Consider the following 16,112-nt stretch of genomic DNA (forward strand, 5'->3'; position numbering starts at 1 on the left):
AGCATCAAAGAGAATTTTCCAAAGCTGATTTTGGGGATTTTCTATCAAAACAACAACCTGTTGCTGCTGATTACTCCCTGGGTCACTGTTAAATCTAACCAGCAGTTCATGCTCTTTTAAGGAACCTAGTTACCAACACATGGTGCACACTTTGGTGGAAACCTCTCCAAAGTTTGATCATTTTGTTTGTTTGGGCAGAGCAAAGCAATCTTAAAGAGAGTGATGAAGCATTATATTTGCTTTAAAGGCACACTTCAGGATTTTTGTGGAGTAGTCGATGAGCGGCTTTGCTCTGTGGGTTCATAATCAGCCATAAGAGTAATTGTGGATTATAATGGTTTACATTTGTAGACTTGGTGATGATGTGTGATGAAGCTGAACCTGCATGTGGAGGTTTTCTTTCATGATAAATCTCCAGATGCCAACATATCTAAATTAATTTCAGTGTATTTGTATTTTTTTTTCAGTCATACTAATTTGTGGGACAGAATTTTAGAGAAGCAAATCAGATTCATTAGTACAGAATATAAGAAAATATAATTAGAAATGTTCATTCAGAAAATAGAAATAACATTCATGTGTATCGTGATGTACTTACTGTAGTCATTACTATAGAGTCGCCTAAGAATTATTATTGTTTGCTACATTAACAAGGAACTACTGCAAATCTAACCTGCCATGTAAAGAAAAACACATGACACGAGTTTTTAAAAAATATCAAATTTAATTTGGTTATAAAAGTTGTATTTTTCACATGCACACCCACACATAGTTAATCACCATAAATACTGTCCAGTGATTTCTTTTTCTTCTTCTTTTTTTGTTGATTTGTTGTTTTTGTTTTATCTTGATTCACAAAGCAAGCACATACGGTGGGCTTATACATGTGATTTCAAAGGACACTATGGAGAATGCTTGCAGTTTTTTTGTTTTGTTTTTTTACAATGAGAGGAAATCTCAGTGCACTGGAAAAAAAAGGCTGTCGTAAAATCAAGTAGAAACATCTATAAATTATCTACAAATGAATCGAAGTACAAAAGAGCTACAGCGTTTCGAAACACTACGCCCATTCACAAGTGAATGATTTGGTATTGGAACACCATATAATTTCAACATTGTGAAAGACTGAAAGTGAAACTATACATAAACAGCTTTGGAAAATAATGAAATGTAAACTGATTGCCAGCCTAAATTCAACTTTGGCTAACCTCTCATGTCTTTGCATGCCCTCAGCAATATTCACGAATGAAGGAACCCTGTGCCACAAAACAAACCCACATCCGGCTCATCTGTTAAATGCAACTTCACATAAGGAACACGGAAGATGATTAGGACATAATAAATGTTTATAACTAAATATAATAATAGAAACTTTGTCTTTTTTTAAAGCTATGCCAGGTAGTAATTATGTTTGTGAGCTCCAGTAATCCTCTCCAAAGCACACAGAATGCTTATAGATGAAGTGGGGTCTTTCTTTCAATAATTCAAGTTAATTTTTAAGACTTTATTTCAATAATGTTGTCAAATTAACACACGCCTGTCACCTTGAAAAGTAAAACAGTGGGTTGCCATTTAAAGCTAGTCCATTTCTGGGGGATGGATCTCATTACACCAGCCAGTTTGAGCATAAGAAATATATGGAAACGCTTAAATGTTTAAAAAAAACAAGATGTGTTTTCTTCCTTTTTTTCGTTCATTGCAACAGATTCATTTTGAATTTGTTCAGCTTGCTAAGCTACATTTTCCCCATCAAAGAGGATATCCACACCACCAAAGGATATAATTTAAACCCAGGAAGCCACTTTCAAACTACTAAAAAGAGAAGAGAAAAAAATTAACTTCATGGCATTCAGTTTCACCAATCACACACAAAACTCAGCTTCTGATTCTATTATATTTTTCTCCCTCTGTGAAGCCTGGTCTGTTGTTTGTGTAGCATTAACACTAAGAATTCATTGAATAAGAAACTGACTAATTAGACAGTCGGCTCAACAATCTGCAGGATATTAAGCTTCTGCTGATCTGATCATACTTTAATGGTGGCAATCTTTCAATGGCATTGTGCAACTAAATTTGCTTTTGAGGACTTGATTAAACATATTAAACATTCAGAGAGTCAACAAACAAACGAAAAAAACAATAAAATATTGACTGTATTAAGTGGAATCACTTCATACTTGTTTTTTTATATAATTCAATATCATGGGAATAAAGTAAAAATCTATTATGTACCATATCCTCTTATATAATAGCTGCATATTAGCTAACATATTGATTCAGCACAGTATAGTTCTTTATATAATGAAAGTACAGGTCATGATACAAAATGTGAACTTAAGTTCATATTTCTCTCCACAGACAGCAGGTAGATGTAACAAAACCAGTGAACAATGCACATCTTAACATTTTGATTTCCAATTTTTATGAGGCTTTATGAGCATGTCCCTCACTGGTACAAAAGAAAGTGCATCACCCAAACCTTAAACAGAAATGTTGGCATTTTGTGGCATCTACAGTTGCCTAAAAAAAATAACATCTGTAAACTTGAGTAAGTCATAATTTGTGTTTGAACACAAGTTAATCATTTACAGAGATAGGCTGCTACAGATGAGGGCAAAACTATTGCCTCCCTTATAAAATGTAAAGTTTTTGTCAAAATGTTCCCAAGTTGTTTTTTAACAGAGCAAGAGATTTTCAACATACTGTTTCTAAACATACTAGTTTTCTTAAGAAAGCATACATTATTTCTATTTGCCCACAATAACAGAATTATTTCAGAAAACAGAAATGACCAGGGTCGATATTATTTGCAAGCTTAAAATAACGTATCTTCTTCTTATCAACTTATTGGAAGGGTTGTCTTCCAATTTACTCATTGTATGAAAACTTCAGCAAAAGTTTGAGCTGTCACTTGAAAAAGCATCACGCTAAAACCAAAAAATCAGTTTAGACTCAAGAAAAAGAATCGTTGATGCTCACGAAGCAGGAGGTGGATATACAAAGTTATCACAGCGTTTCCAAGTGTCAAAAATTGGACCGAGAAATTCAAAGACTGACAAAACAAAGAAACACAGCAGAGATACTGAAGGAAGTGAAAGATTTCAAAAACCCTGGAAAGAAAAACAGTGAGAGGTGCATCTAAAGACCAAAGTGAATGAAGTCAAAGAAGCCAGTCACTAGAACCCTGCACAGGGATGAACTGCGAGGTTGCAAACCAAGAAAAAACTCCACTTTATTGCAAAAGACATCTTCAAACAAGACTGAACTATGCATAGGACAAGGTGAACAACTCAAAGAAGACTGTTCCCATGGTGAAACACAGTGGTGGGAGTACTATGCTGTGGGGATGCTTCAATGTGTCTGGAGATGGGAATCTCATCATCGAGACAGGTTTTGTTAAGATTTTGAACAAAAACCTCAAGCATTCAACAGCAACACTGGGTCTGAGTCGTTCCTTGGTCTTCCAACAGGACAATAACCCAAAACATACATCACTCCTGGTGAAGAACCCCCTCCTGGAGACCAAAGTGAAAGTTATTGACTGGCCTGTCAAAGCCTTGACTTGAACCCCCCTGAAAATCTATCGTGAGATCTGGAGGAACTGGAGAGATTTGCCAAAGAAAAAAAGGCTTGTGTTGCACAGGAGACATTTGTGAGACTTGTTGAAAACTACAACTAAAACTGCAAAAAAGAAATACACCTGACTATTAGCATCAGAGGGGCTAATAATTTTGACCCTGTTAGTTTTTGTGACATAATTTTGTTTCTGTGTGCAAAGTAAAATAATGTAAGCATACAAAATAAAACCTGGATGTTTGGAAAAGCTGTGTTAAAAATTTCTTGCCATGTTTAACAGCACTTTTTTTTTTAAAAAAGTGGCATCTTTCATAGGAGACTAATAGTTCTGTCCTCACCTGTCTATAAGGTTGCAAATGTACATTTTGAAAAGTTTAACTGCACTCGTCTAATAATAACTAGCTTTGCTTTTACTATCAATGATTGTGTTAGCAAGTTAATAATAACATCATTCACATCTGGGTTACAAATGTGACATTTTGTGGCGATCCACTGTCTTTGAACACCAGTGAACATCGACGTAAGCTAAACAATGCACAGCCAATGGAGGTAGCAGCACACCACTAGATCACAGGACCAACAATTACATGGCCTCTCCTTCAGGAAAAAAAAAGATAAAGCAAGTGAACAGCAAACATGAAAGGTGCAAAATATGAATGCATCACATACATACATGTAGTATACACACACACACAGGCACACAAAATATATCGTTTACCAGTCGTCCGACAAAACACCCACCTTTGTGCAATAGGAAGATAAACACAAAATTTCGTCTTGAACTAGGCGTTTCATGACAGTTTGACAGCGATGACAACAAACATTACCGCTCTTTGTTTAATTCTCAAAAATGACAAAGCACAAGCGGCCCGTCATGAAAAAGAAAACCTGGAGTTAAGTCAACCTTGCAATCAAACGAGGAATGTCGTGCTCATATTGTTTTCATAAAGGCCACTGAGACAGCTAAACTTGCCTGGTGTTTCTGACGTTAATGCCCTGTTGCCAATCTGTTCTTCTCTTTCAAATTCCTTTCATCTCAGAAAAAAAAATCCTCTCTGCTGAATCACAGGTACAAGTGGAAATCTTATTCCCACATATGCTACCATCTCTCTATGATATTGCACTGAATAAAGGATTTTGTAATATTTTTTTTAGCAGCCAGCATTACTTCACACAATGCCTCAATAACAGTGTAGTCTTTTTGAGATTTTCTTGGAGGAGCATGGTGTCTGTTCCCTTGTAGTGACATCAATACTCCATTTTTTTTTTTTTTACATTTTATTATTTTTCTTAATTTTTTTTGCTGAGAAAAGACTTTTGGAAAGTTTTATAACCAGATGCTTTGATACCCTGCTTAAAACAAATGTAAGAATTACTTTTGCCTAATGATAACAAAAACAGAAGAAATACATGTCATGAAAATCCTAGTTTGTTTTTGTTTTTTTAATCACCCCCTTGATTTAAAATACATCATAGTTACACGATTTTGTGTCTGCAAGTGACCTCGCTCTTGATTTTGGCACTGCACTGTACATAATCGATTTGTGGCCATCTGTCACCTTTTTTTTTTTTTTTAATATATATCACTGTAGTGAAATAGGCTCAAGCAGTCAAGGAGACACAGCTCACATCCTCTCTGTCATGTGTTGTTAGATCAGAGTTGATTGTATGAATGCAATACACAGAGCCCAGCATGAGCACTTACTGTACATTAATTTTGTTTCTGTGTTCTTTTATTTCACAGGGGAGAGTTTCTTCAGGAGTTTCTTTCCCTTGGAAAGCAGTCCTTTCTTCTTCTTGTTTGCCAGATCTTGAGAGTCCCGGGGGTCCACTGGGACGTGGGGACCCCTTGTAGGGCTGAGGGGCCTCATGGTTCCAGGGAGGAGGGGGCGAACAATCGGGGACGGCGCCCGGACGGGTGTGGTGTCATTGTTGACGGCTTCGGTAGTTTCTGTGGTAGCCTGCGAAGAGAAGTGGTGGGGAGGTATGGAGGTATGGGGCAGCATATTACAAATGAACCAACTCTTTCATACTGAAACTCTAAGCCTTTCCCTCTGCGTTTCCTCAGCTAAACGCTGTTTAAAAAAACACTTCATCTGCTTTAAGTTCGATCAGATTCCTTGAGTAACACAAAGAATGAAAATTAGCTCTCTTTCTAGCCTGTTTTAGAAAAACAATTTTGTTTTTTAATAGATTTACAAAAATGTCTCTCACTTTATTCAGAATTTTCCGCTATTTTCCTTTTGACTTTTTTTATATGTTCAGAGCCAGATTTTCTTATACATTTTTAAAGTGGTCTCAATTGTTAGTTCTTCAGGCTTTCTAAAGCCCTTTTAAAGTTGTTTAGACATTGGCTGCTTTTTTCACTCATTTACAGTCCAGCCCTTGTACCTGACCATATTAGGTGTTATTTTCTTAAGCCACTTAACACTGACTCGTTAATCTTTCAAGCATAAATAAGACACCGAACTCAAGGGATGAACCAGTCGTGAACTTAGCACTTCGACACTTTTTTTTTACTGGTAGCTTGTCGCAAAAAATACATAATTTGTTATTTCTTTTGTTGAATCCAGGTCAAAAAAAGCAAAAATAACACAGTTGACAGGCATAAAACAATCTCTTTTTTTTTACCGAGGTGGCGATTCCCTTTTGCTTTATAACTGCTGGAATAGACTTCCACTCTCCGCAGCCCTGAATTGGGTGACTGGAAGAAAAGAGATGGAAGGTGATTCCCAAAGAGCTACTAGCCAAAAAAAAAAGGCATATCTCATGGAGTGTCCTTAAAAAAATCTGAAGTAAGTGGACAACTGGGGGACAAAAGAAGTGTCAGGCATAAAAAAAAAAAACTTTCTACAGCAGAGGAACAGTTTCTTAAATGCATGTCTTTAAGAAAAAATCCACCAGAGACCTGAGAGATCCATCTACTGTTCACTGAAGCCTCATCAGATATCGTCTCAATGGAAGGGCAGCTGTCAAAAAGCCATTCTTAAGAAAGGGAAACGGGGAGTAAAGACTGAGGTATCCCATATTACACAAGAAAAACTGTACTGGAAATCAGAGGAAAAGGGTGTTGTGGTGTGATCCAAATTTGAAATTTATGTTTTAAGATGTTGTCATCAATGTGTACAGGGGAGATCAGGAAAGAGTTGGTGTCGATGACCATCTGTAAAGCAGAGAGGCTGCACCTCAACATTACTGAAGCTGTGTGGGTTCACATTAACAGAGAATGTAACAAAAGGAAGCAAACATCCAAAGAAGAGCTTTAAATGTGCTTCAAGAAGCCTTCGAGAACTTTGAAATTACAAGAAAGCTTGGGTAAGAGATTTCAGGCTGTGTTGAAGAATAACGGTAGTCAGACCAAATGTTTAACTTTAAACCTCATTAGAATTATGCAAACTGGTTTCTCCTTTACATAGTTCATTTCCTTTGTTTGCAGATATTTCAGTAAATCACTCTATATCCCATTTTCCTAGCAAAATATAAAGACTTTTGCACAGTACTGTAGTTTACATTTTTGGTAAGGTTATATCTTAAAGCCCCAGAAAACAAATTTATGAGGAATGAAGAAAAAATTCCTAAGTGTTTTGGGTTCGATTATGTTTGATTGACAGCATGTAAATAACTTAATGTGGCATGCTTCAGACTCAAGGATTGTCTTTCACAGATCAAAAGGTAACTAAAAAAATAAAAAAGGTTTCTAGTTCTATATGAAATATTCAGTGTTTATTTTCAGCAACTGATAATATTAACTCTTAATATAAAAGTTTAATATTTTCTACACTATTTTACATTTTACTCCAGAGAAATAAACTGATACTTCAGAGTAAAGCCGTCCAAACCTAGGTACTCTGCCTGTTAATCTGGATTAAACTGATAGTAAAGATGTTTTTACACACGAATACATGACTTCAGATAAAATTCTTTTCCTTCAGAATTATTTTCACCTTAATCCTAACTGCCACTTAACATAATCCCAACCTAAAAAAAAAACGTAATGATTTGTGTTATTTGGGCTTGCTCTGTGTCCCTATACAAAATGCATGTCCTCATTAACTGAGTCCACAAACAGTTTAGGGTCTGCAAAACATTGTGTAATGCCTCGACCACACTCTCTCTCACACACACACATACACAGAGCACACATAGAAATCAAACTGAGGAAGAAGCCATCAAATGTTGAGCACAACATCAGCACACCACAGAGCTGAAGAAGTCCATCATCAGTAGGCCATGAGGGAGTATACAGTACAGTCAGATACGGTACAACACCCAGGGACACAACTGTAGATACCAGGCTTCCCATCTAATGCAGCAGCTGCTATTTCGGATTAAGATATTTTCCTATAATGAAAACTGAAATCTATTCCAAATTGTAACTATAACACCTACGGATGATAGAAGGGAAGCTACCCACTAATGTGAGTCAAATATTTTAGTGAGTCACTTAACAGAGTGCTAAAAATCAAACAAAGAGAAGAGACAAATCTGCCTGATTCAAATCATGAAACAAGTCAATGACTTGAAAAGCGCCTCCGTAATATTGCATGGCATTTAAACAGCTTCTGCTGCAACAACAAGCTGTGTGCATTAGCGCAGCGAGTCTGGTATCTCAAGTTGCCAACTTACTGTACAAGGCAGACAGAGCCATTTATGGTGTGAAATGAACAATCTTCCTCTGCTTGTTTGTTTTGTTTTGCCAAGCGGGTGAGGAAAAACAAAAAAGAAATCAGATGTGGCAGCACTGTCACTGTCGGTAAAACCCACACCACTATGACAACTGAAAACAACAACACCAACAACACACATGAACACAGAGCATGAATGTTTTTAATATCCAATTGCTTTCTTTTTATTGTTCCATTGTAACAACAGTACAGTATGGACGTCTCAGTGCTGCAGTTAGTTGTTTGGTTTTTTTTGTCTCTCGAGCTCAGAGCAAACATGGCATATCCACTGTCACCAGGGCTGAAAAATAGATCTGATGTGTGTGCAGTATACATAAAGAAACAAAGCCTCTTCAAGGAAATACAGCAGTCGAGCCAAGAAAGTTGCTAGAAAATGTATCAAGTTTGAAAAAGGCATGCTTTTGTCTTTTTGTTCTCAATATAATTTCTTTCAGTGTCATTGGGTAGCAATTGTTATGTGTTAATAAAGCACTTAATATATTTATCTTTAATAATACAATACGTAACCACAATTTGATTTTGTGTTTCAGTGCAAAGAGGCCCCAAATTATCTTGTGTAAAGAATGAGCCTTTTTCAAGTCCTCCCTTAACCAGTGCTACATGCATATACCACCTGCAGAGCTCCCACAGTCTATCCTCTCTGTCCATGTCAGGCTTTGCTTCTTCCTTTCTCTGAGACTCAGAAAGGTGTTAACACTGGATTTTGTCCCCTTTCCCCCCTCCAAAGGGTGAAGGGTGGAGAGGGAGTTGTTAGTCTGTATAGAGTCACCACTGTCACCACATGGACAAACACACACAATGAACAGCACACAGACGGCAAGTGGAGGAAGCGAGAGACGAAAATCAAGAGAGGACGGAGGATGTATGGACACAGGGCCTAGCGCTGAGAGCGGCGATGATGATGTACCCGTTTGCTCTCTGAGACGGCGGGGATGGAGTTGGCAGGAGGCCGGTTGGCGGGCTCTTCCTGGGGGTAGTGGGATGGAGTATCAGTCAGATAAACCTCCACGTCATCAGGCACTTCTTCCAGGAAGTTAGAGGGAACCAAACCACGGTGGCCATTGATCTCACCCTGTGGAAAGAAATGAGAGGTGAGAAGGCATAAACTTCACTGGCAGAATACCAACTCATAAGATTATGCTATGTCTGCACAGCTGCCACAGTTAACTGAACATAATATAATTCATTCTGCGGACCAAACACATCTAATACATTTACATTACATATGTCAGGCCTCCAATCTATCTGAATCACGTCTCTCACATCTTCCTACCCATCTGTTTCAAGTACACTCACCGGCCACTTTGTTAGCTACTCATGTTTAACTGCTTGTCAATGCAAATATCTAACTGGCAGCAACTGAGTTCATTTAGGAATGTAGACGTGACCAAGATGATCTGCTAAGGTTCAGAGCATCAGAAAGGAGATTTTAGTGACTTTGAATGTGGGATGGTTGCTGAAGCCAGATGGGCTGGTCTGAGTATTTCATAAACTGCTGATTTACAACAACCATCTCTAGAGTTTACAGAGAATGTTCCAACAGAGAGAAAATGTCCAGCGAGAGCCAGTTCTCTGTGAAAAAAAGAAGAAAAAAAGCCTTTTTGATGCCAGAGATCAGAGGAAAAATTGCCAGACTGCTTCAAGCAGATAGACATACAATAGTAACTCACATAGCCATTCATTAGAATCAAGGTATACAGTACAGCAGAGGTGTCAAACATAAGGTGGTCAGCTTTAAATTTAAATGTATTTTCATGTTTTACAGCTTTTCTTACTGCTTCCTCCCTTGATTTTAAATGAGTCTGATGTTCCTGCAGTAGAGCGCAACATCTTAAAATTAGCAGATGGGCTACAGCGGCAGAAGACCACACCAGGTGACAGCCCCAGAACTACTAAGCTTCAAGCAGAAGAGGCATCTATTAAGAGTAATCTATTAATCGCAAGGTTATTGGTTCGATCCCTTCTTCTCCAGTTAGCAAGCCAAAATATCCGTGCATACGATGCTGAACCCCAAGTGGCTCCCCAATGTGTTCATTAGAGTAAATGTTAGATAGAAAGCACTTAGATCTATGACTGTGTGAATGAGACATGGTGAAGCACTCCGAGTAGCTTAATCAAAAATGGTGCCTAATACGAATTTTGAGGAGTTCTCGAGGATTACTGAGAAACCCCAAAAACATGGACAAGCACTCACATAATAGAAACCATCTTCGTCAATGTCACCAAACACAGCAATGATGTCACCAGCGCAAAATGTGAGTTCAGCCTATTAAGACAGAGAGAGAAAGGGATACACAAATAATACAAAGTAAAATCCAGTTTTTGTTCCAGTTTATTCAAACAGACTAAATTAAGGAGTACAAAAGTGCTATTTTTGGACAATCTTTGTGGTTTTGTGTAACAATCACATTTCTATGTATTTGTGAACCAAATTTTGCACATATAAAAGTGTTTAGGTGTGTTGTAGTAGCTGGTTAGATATTTGTGCATTACACTATAAACACTTAAGCGTTGAGCAGTTTGTCCTTTACAGCAAACAATACCTCAACATCAACATTAGGAGAGCTCTCCCTGGGGTCGTAGTCGTACAGAGCCACCATCCTCCTGGAGGCCTGATCTCGACGCAGGCCTCTTCTGTTCTGCTCTGAAGGTAATTGTAAATGGCATTTTAACAGGAAGCGTCCCGTTACATGCTTTCTCTCACAATATCTAACCATTTTTTAAAGCTGTACATGGTTGTTATTTGCGAGGGTGTGCATGCTCTTGTGGTACCTATTCTATCCACAGGTGTGCTGAGCGGCAGAAAGCCCTGTTTGATGAGCTGGTCCATGGTGTCCTCATCGTCTGCTCGTATCTCTGACACCATGTTACAGGGGATCAGACCCATCCTGCCCTTCACTTCACCTCTGTAAAACCCATCAGTATCTTTATCCCCATACACCTGGTAGATAAGAAAGAGCAATGTTTAAAGCTCATGCTACTACTACTTTCTTTATCCATTTGACATTTATGCTTGGTTTAATAGTTTACCTAACAGTATGAATTCACCTTAAAAAAAAAAAAAAAAAAGAGAGAGAAAGAAAGAATGCATTACATGAAAGCACTTGAAACTCCCACCCTAATGATCTGCCCCTCTTTGAAGGGCAGCTCTTCATCAGCAGCATCCGGGTTTGGGGACATGGACAGAGGATCGTAGTCAAAGAGAGCCACAAAGATCCTAAAGGGCTCCTCTGGCTCCGACTCATCATAGTACGTGGGAGAGCGGCGATCCCGATCCCTGTAGCCATCTTCAGCACATAAAACAAAAAGTAAAATCCCATTATCCAACCTCACCAACCAATAGACTTACAGAAATGTGGACCAAGTACTGTATTTTTCAGACCATAAGGCGCACCGGATTTTAAGGCGCACTGTCGATGAAGGAGTCTGTTTTCATACATAAGGGGCATTAAGCGAAACAAAGCAGTCAGATAAGTCCAGTGTTGCCAACTTAGCGACTTTGTCGCTATATTTAGCGAGTTTTCAGACCCCCTTTTTTTCTAAAAAGTGACTAGCGACAAATCTGGCGACTTTTTCCTGGTGTTACCGGAGACTTGTGACGACTTTTTCACGTGAACGCACAAATCGCTCTTACTCTGAACAAGCAGCGGGTGCTGCCATGGGCACCTCGCCCGTGTGAAAACGCTCACAGGCGGCAGGTAGTCCTCATGCAGCAGTCGCCCCCAGCTGATGTCAGAGCAGGAGATATTCAGCCCTAGAGTACTAACTGCAAACGAATCGCGCATGAGCAAGCCGCTGGCGGGAGCAGCGGTAACTGTACATTTTTCTTAGTTCATTGATTCTTAAATCAATGCACTAAAATACATCATTCCAATCATTGCCAACTTAGAAATCGGATGTCCATAACTCCATCTTGTACATCCGATTAAGACCGAAGCTGTCTGGTGAGGCTTGCTATGTCCATTTTGATTGTTAGTGGTTAAAAATGTTCTTCTTTTACTCTTACTTTTGTGGATGACAAGGTTTAAAACTACTTAAAAAGACAGACAGACAGACACACACACCACAAAGAAAGTAACTCTGCCAGAGTGCCTATTTCGGGTCACTTTTGCCGGTCCCAAGTCCGGGTAAAGGAGGAGGGTTGGAATTATTGAAAACAATAATAATAGAAGAGAAATTTAATTGTAGTTCTAAATATTCTAAATGCTTTTAGGGTTGTTGGTTTTTTTTGTTTGTTTGTTTTTTTACTCACTTTGTCTCTTCCACGATGTTATTTCTCTCTCCTACAGAGTCTGTTACAATTAAATAGGCAGGATAAATTATGCAAATTAGGCTATGACGTCATTTAGCGACTTTTAGGATAGCCAATAGCAAATTTCCTTACTGAGGAGTTGGCTACACTGGATAAGTCAAACTTTACTCAACTCATTCTTCTTGCTTCCACCACTTCCGTACCAGTGATTGTGATCCTGTTTCTCTTTATTCTTTATCCTTTATTATTCTAGTTAATGTTAAATTCTCTCGCAGCTACTCTATTCCCATGTTGTCGCAGTATATTCATGACTAACCTCGTATTGTGGATGGATTTTCTTAGTTGTTCTCCTGACTGAAGTTTGGTCCGTTTCCAGCATCCTGTCATGTGATTGCATTTGTCCCTAACAATCTGGAATCTTGCGTTAACTTTTATAGAGCGGAAAAAGGTTAGCATTCATCCTCCAGCTTCACTGTGTTTATGTTATGCTAACATAGCTGTGTTGCTAGCGATCACGTAGCACATCATTATATACCAGCTAGTCCAACTTCACTGCTGTTTAGTTTTCTGTCTTCATTTATGTTGGAAGTGATAGCAGAGCTGTACATTTTAATTTTTTCAGAAGTCTCTCAATCAGAACATGGTATATCATCTTTAGGTGGAAACTAGCAAGCTAATGTCCAACTCAGTTAAATTTAATAAATTCTGTTTTCATGGATGCCTGGAGTTAAACTTAATTGTTACACCTGGTAAAGCAGCAACGCTGATCATTTTATTAAAGTTTAACTCTCAGTGATGCCGCAGTGTTAGTTTGACTTTGGGACCTGAAGAGAACTGAGTTTTGGACCCCGATTACTCCGCAAGGCTCCTGACTACAGTAGCCGTAATGCTCCGACAATCCAGCTTCATAGCTTACCAAAGTCATACTAAAACATTTGACAGATTTTTCAGCGCTGTTTACCACATAAAATCACTTCGAGGTCAGTAAGCACAACCAGATTTCATACATAAGTCGCACTGTCGATTTTTGAGAAAATGAAAGGATTTTAAGTGCCTTATAGTGCGGAAAATACAGTAGATGACTGTACATTTACTTTGTGTTATAAAATGCCATAAAGTTAAGTGTGGCTTTTCTATTACTGTGATGTAAACATGTGAAGTAAAGCTTTAACAGCCGGTGATTTTAAATCACTTCCACATTAAAAATTATTCACAAAACTTATTGCTGCATACAGTGAACGCCACTTCTGTGATAAGCAAGTCTGTGATGCCGTGCTTCCGGTCACAAGAAATCAATGAGAGGATCCTGATAAGTCTTATTGATTTGACCATTCAGTATTTGCATGACAGATTTCACTTTCCGTATCAGGCTATGATTGTGCCTCTAACCATGCAGGAAGAAATCTGTGACCCAGTGAACTATTTTCTGCAGCACGCACACATGCATCCACAAATACACACATGCTACGTGTGTTTTAATTATTTTATATATATTTTTTATAGCATGTTTTTTTTTATGTTTGAATTTGTACATGGTGTCATGCATGAAAAAGAATCACTTTTTGATGTAAAACCTCATGAACTGTCAGGAAAATGCACAAACTATAAGCACAATGCATTAATAATGCAACAACTCAGTTATTGCAGTCATTATGAATCATTAATCATGTTCATAAACTTCACAGTTTAGTCCCTTCTATGAGCTGCAGACGTAAGAAACTAAGCATAACAGCAGTGAATCTGTCCAAATATTGTAATAGTGGTTAATTAAGCAAAACATCTTCATGACGTTACTGATATGCTGATAGTTCATAATGCTTTACATCAGTCAATTAGTGCTTCTTCATACATAAAATCATGTATGCATTCATAATAATTTGTGTGCCCTTTCCATTAATGGTCATCAAAGGCGAACCATGGTGCAATACATAGACAAATCGTGATTTATGTGCATGACAACATCTGCGACAGACAAGACCCTGACATGCATGCTAAAGCCTTAGAGAAGAAAAAGGAAAAAAAAAAAAACCCAAAAACATCTGAGAGACAAACAATCTAAAACAACCACACTGTGCCAACCCTCAAGGCAAGAAGAGGTCTCAAGCTGAGGCGGCAGTGTTGTTGTGAAGACCTGTGTATGTTTTTTGATTCGCTACGATAACACTGGGAAAATGCACCACCTAGCAAACACTATATGGCCAGTGCTTGAAAATACAAGCTTACAATATAAAAGAAAGCTAACATCTCAAACTCAGACATCTAAAGAAACAAGAAGCAATGCCAATGTGGTCATTCTTTAGTGCCTACCACTGTCATATCTTTTGAGTTTCATGCATGACTGGTGTAGTGGGTGTGGTTGTATCACAAAGGGAAGGGTTTTAGCAGGCGTCTGGAGTTCAGTGCAGTGTTGTGAGGCATTCCCTAAACAGTCAATCATTTATCATCTGCAACTGTGGAAATGTTGATCCTGGACCCAAAGCATGGTTTGCCAATGGGTCCACCATTTCAGTGCATTGCGGTCATGCTGTTCAACTGTAAGCATAATAACAATAACTATTATTTTTGAAGACAAAACATTTGCAAGTGTCCACAGCTATTTATTGCAATTTGCACAGGTGCTGGTGGCACTTTTGTTGCCATGCTGTGGTGGTAAAAACAGGACTGCAGGCACATACCATGGGGAGACCTGGTGCCGCCCATGTGCCTGCGGGATGACCAGGTCCTGTGTCGAGCTACTCTGCCATAGTAAACATCCTCGGTGATGGGAGAGAGGTTTCCCTCACTGTTATTCTCAGAGGTTACCTCTACAGAAAATACCAGTTAGAAGGTGATGAGGTTACAAATCAAAGCTCTACTTTCTCCTCCCAATATGTTAAGTGAAGATTTGCGTTGCCTCCTAAAACAGGTGATAACAAATTTTCAGTTATATTTCTAGCCGTCGTCACTGTTAGAGTAGATTAACTTATCACTCTGTGCTCCAACAGTGCAAAGCGGTTTAATAATAATAATCATCATCATCATCATCATCATCATCTCCATCTCTGGAAGATCAAAGTCAAGGTACTGAAGGGGATGAGCATGGTTCGCAGACACAAAGGTGATCTGGAGACAAAGACTTCATGAGCTTCTTGGTATTCAAAAAAAAAAAAAGAAAAAAAAAAGAGCAAATGCGACTGCACTAAGAGACAGAAAACCTAAAATATAGCCATCTGCCTATACTGACCAATGGAGGGGACCATTAGGGGTCGTCTCTGAGGCTGGGGACCGCCGTGATGCGCTCGTCTCCCACTATCCCGATCATGGCGGCCTCCAACAGGGGTCGTTGTCTGAAATACACACAAACATAGAAAGCATCCGCAGACAAAGCATTCATGTGTTGCTCACAGAACCGTGACCATACCCGTAAACAGCGTGTGAAAAAGTGCATGTCGAACATACTTGTACAAACTGTATGTAAACAAAATCATGCAGTACTCACAGGCAAGCACTGAAACATAGACGCACACACGTAGACTCACATTCAGACACACACATACACACACACACACACACAAGCCCATGGGAAATATTTCCATTCCAAAATTAAGAAATAACTAGTA

The 16,112-nt window shown here is 38.6% G+C and overlaps 1 protein-coding gene across 15 annotated transcripts in view; it reads right to left on the minus strand.

Annotated features, from left to right (window-relative positions):
• Positions 1-734: 734 nt before the first annotated feature.
• Positions 735-16,112, minus strand: part of LOC134630913 (RIMS-binding protein 2-like) — a 73,128-nt gene continuing 57,750 nt past the window's right edge. For 8 of the 15 annotated variants that reach the window (XM_063478705.1, XM_063478699.1, XM_063478698.1 and 5 more), the window contains 8 exons: positions 15,737-15,839; positions 15,189-15,317; positions 11,379-11,548; positions 11,034-11,202; positions 10,805-10,905; positions 10,456-10,527; positions 9,169-9,333; positions 735-5,537 (listed from right to left, as the gene is read on the minus strand). In XM_063478705.1, the coding sequence (XP_063334775.1) occupies positions 5,310-5,537; positions 9,169-9,333; positions 10,456-10,527; positions 10,805-10,905; positions 11,034-11,202; positions 11,379-11,548; positions 15,189-15,317; positions 15,737-15,839 (1,137 nt within the window). In that variant the 3' untranslated portion in view covers positions 735-5,309. The other 7 variants (XM_063478701.1, XM_063478709.1, XM_063478707.1 and 4 more) reach the window with 7 other exon arrangements.

This window comes from Pelmatolapia mariae, linkage group LG7 (assembly GCF_036321145.2).
Source record: "Pelmatolapia mariae isolate MD_Pm_ZW linkage group LG7, Pm_UMD_F_2, whole genome shotgun sequence".
NCBI classification, from domain to species: Eukaryota; Metazoa; Chordata; class Actinopteri; order Cichliformes; family Cichlidae; genus Pelmatolapia; species Pelmatolapia mariae.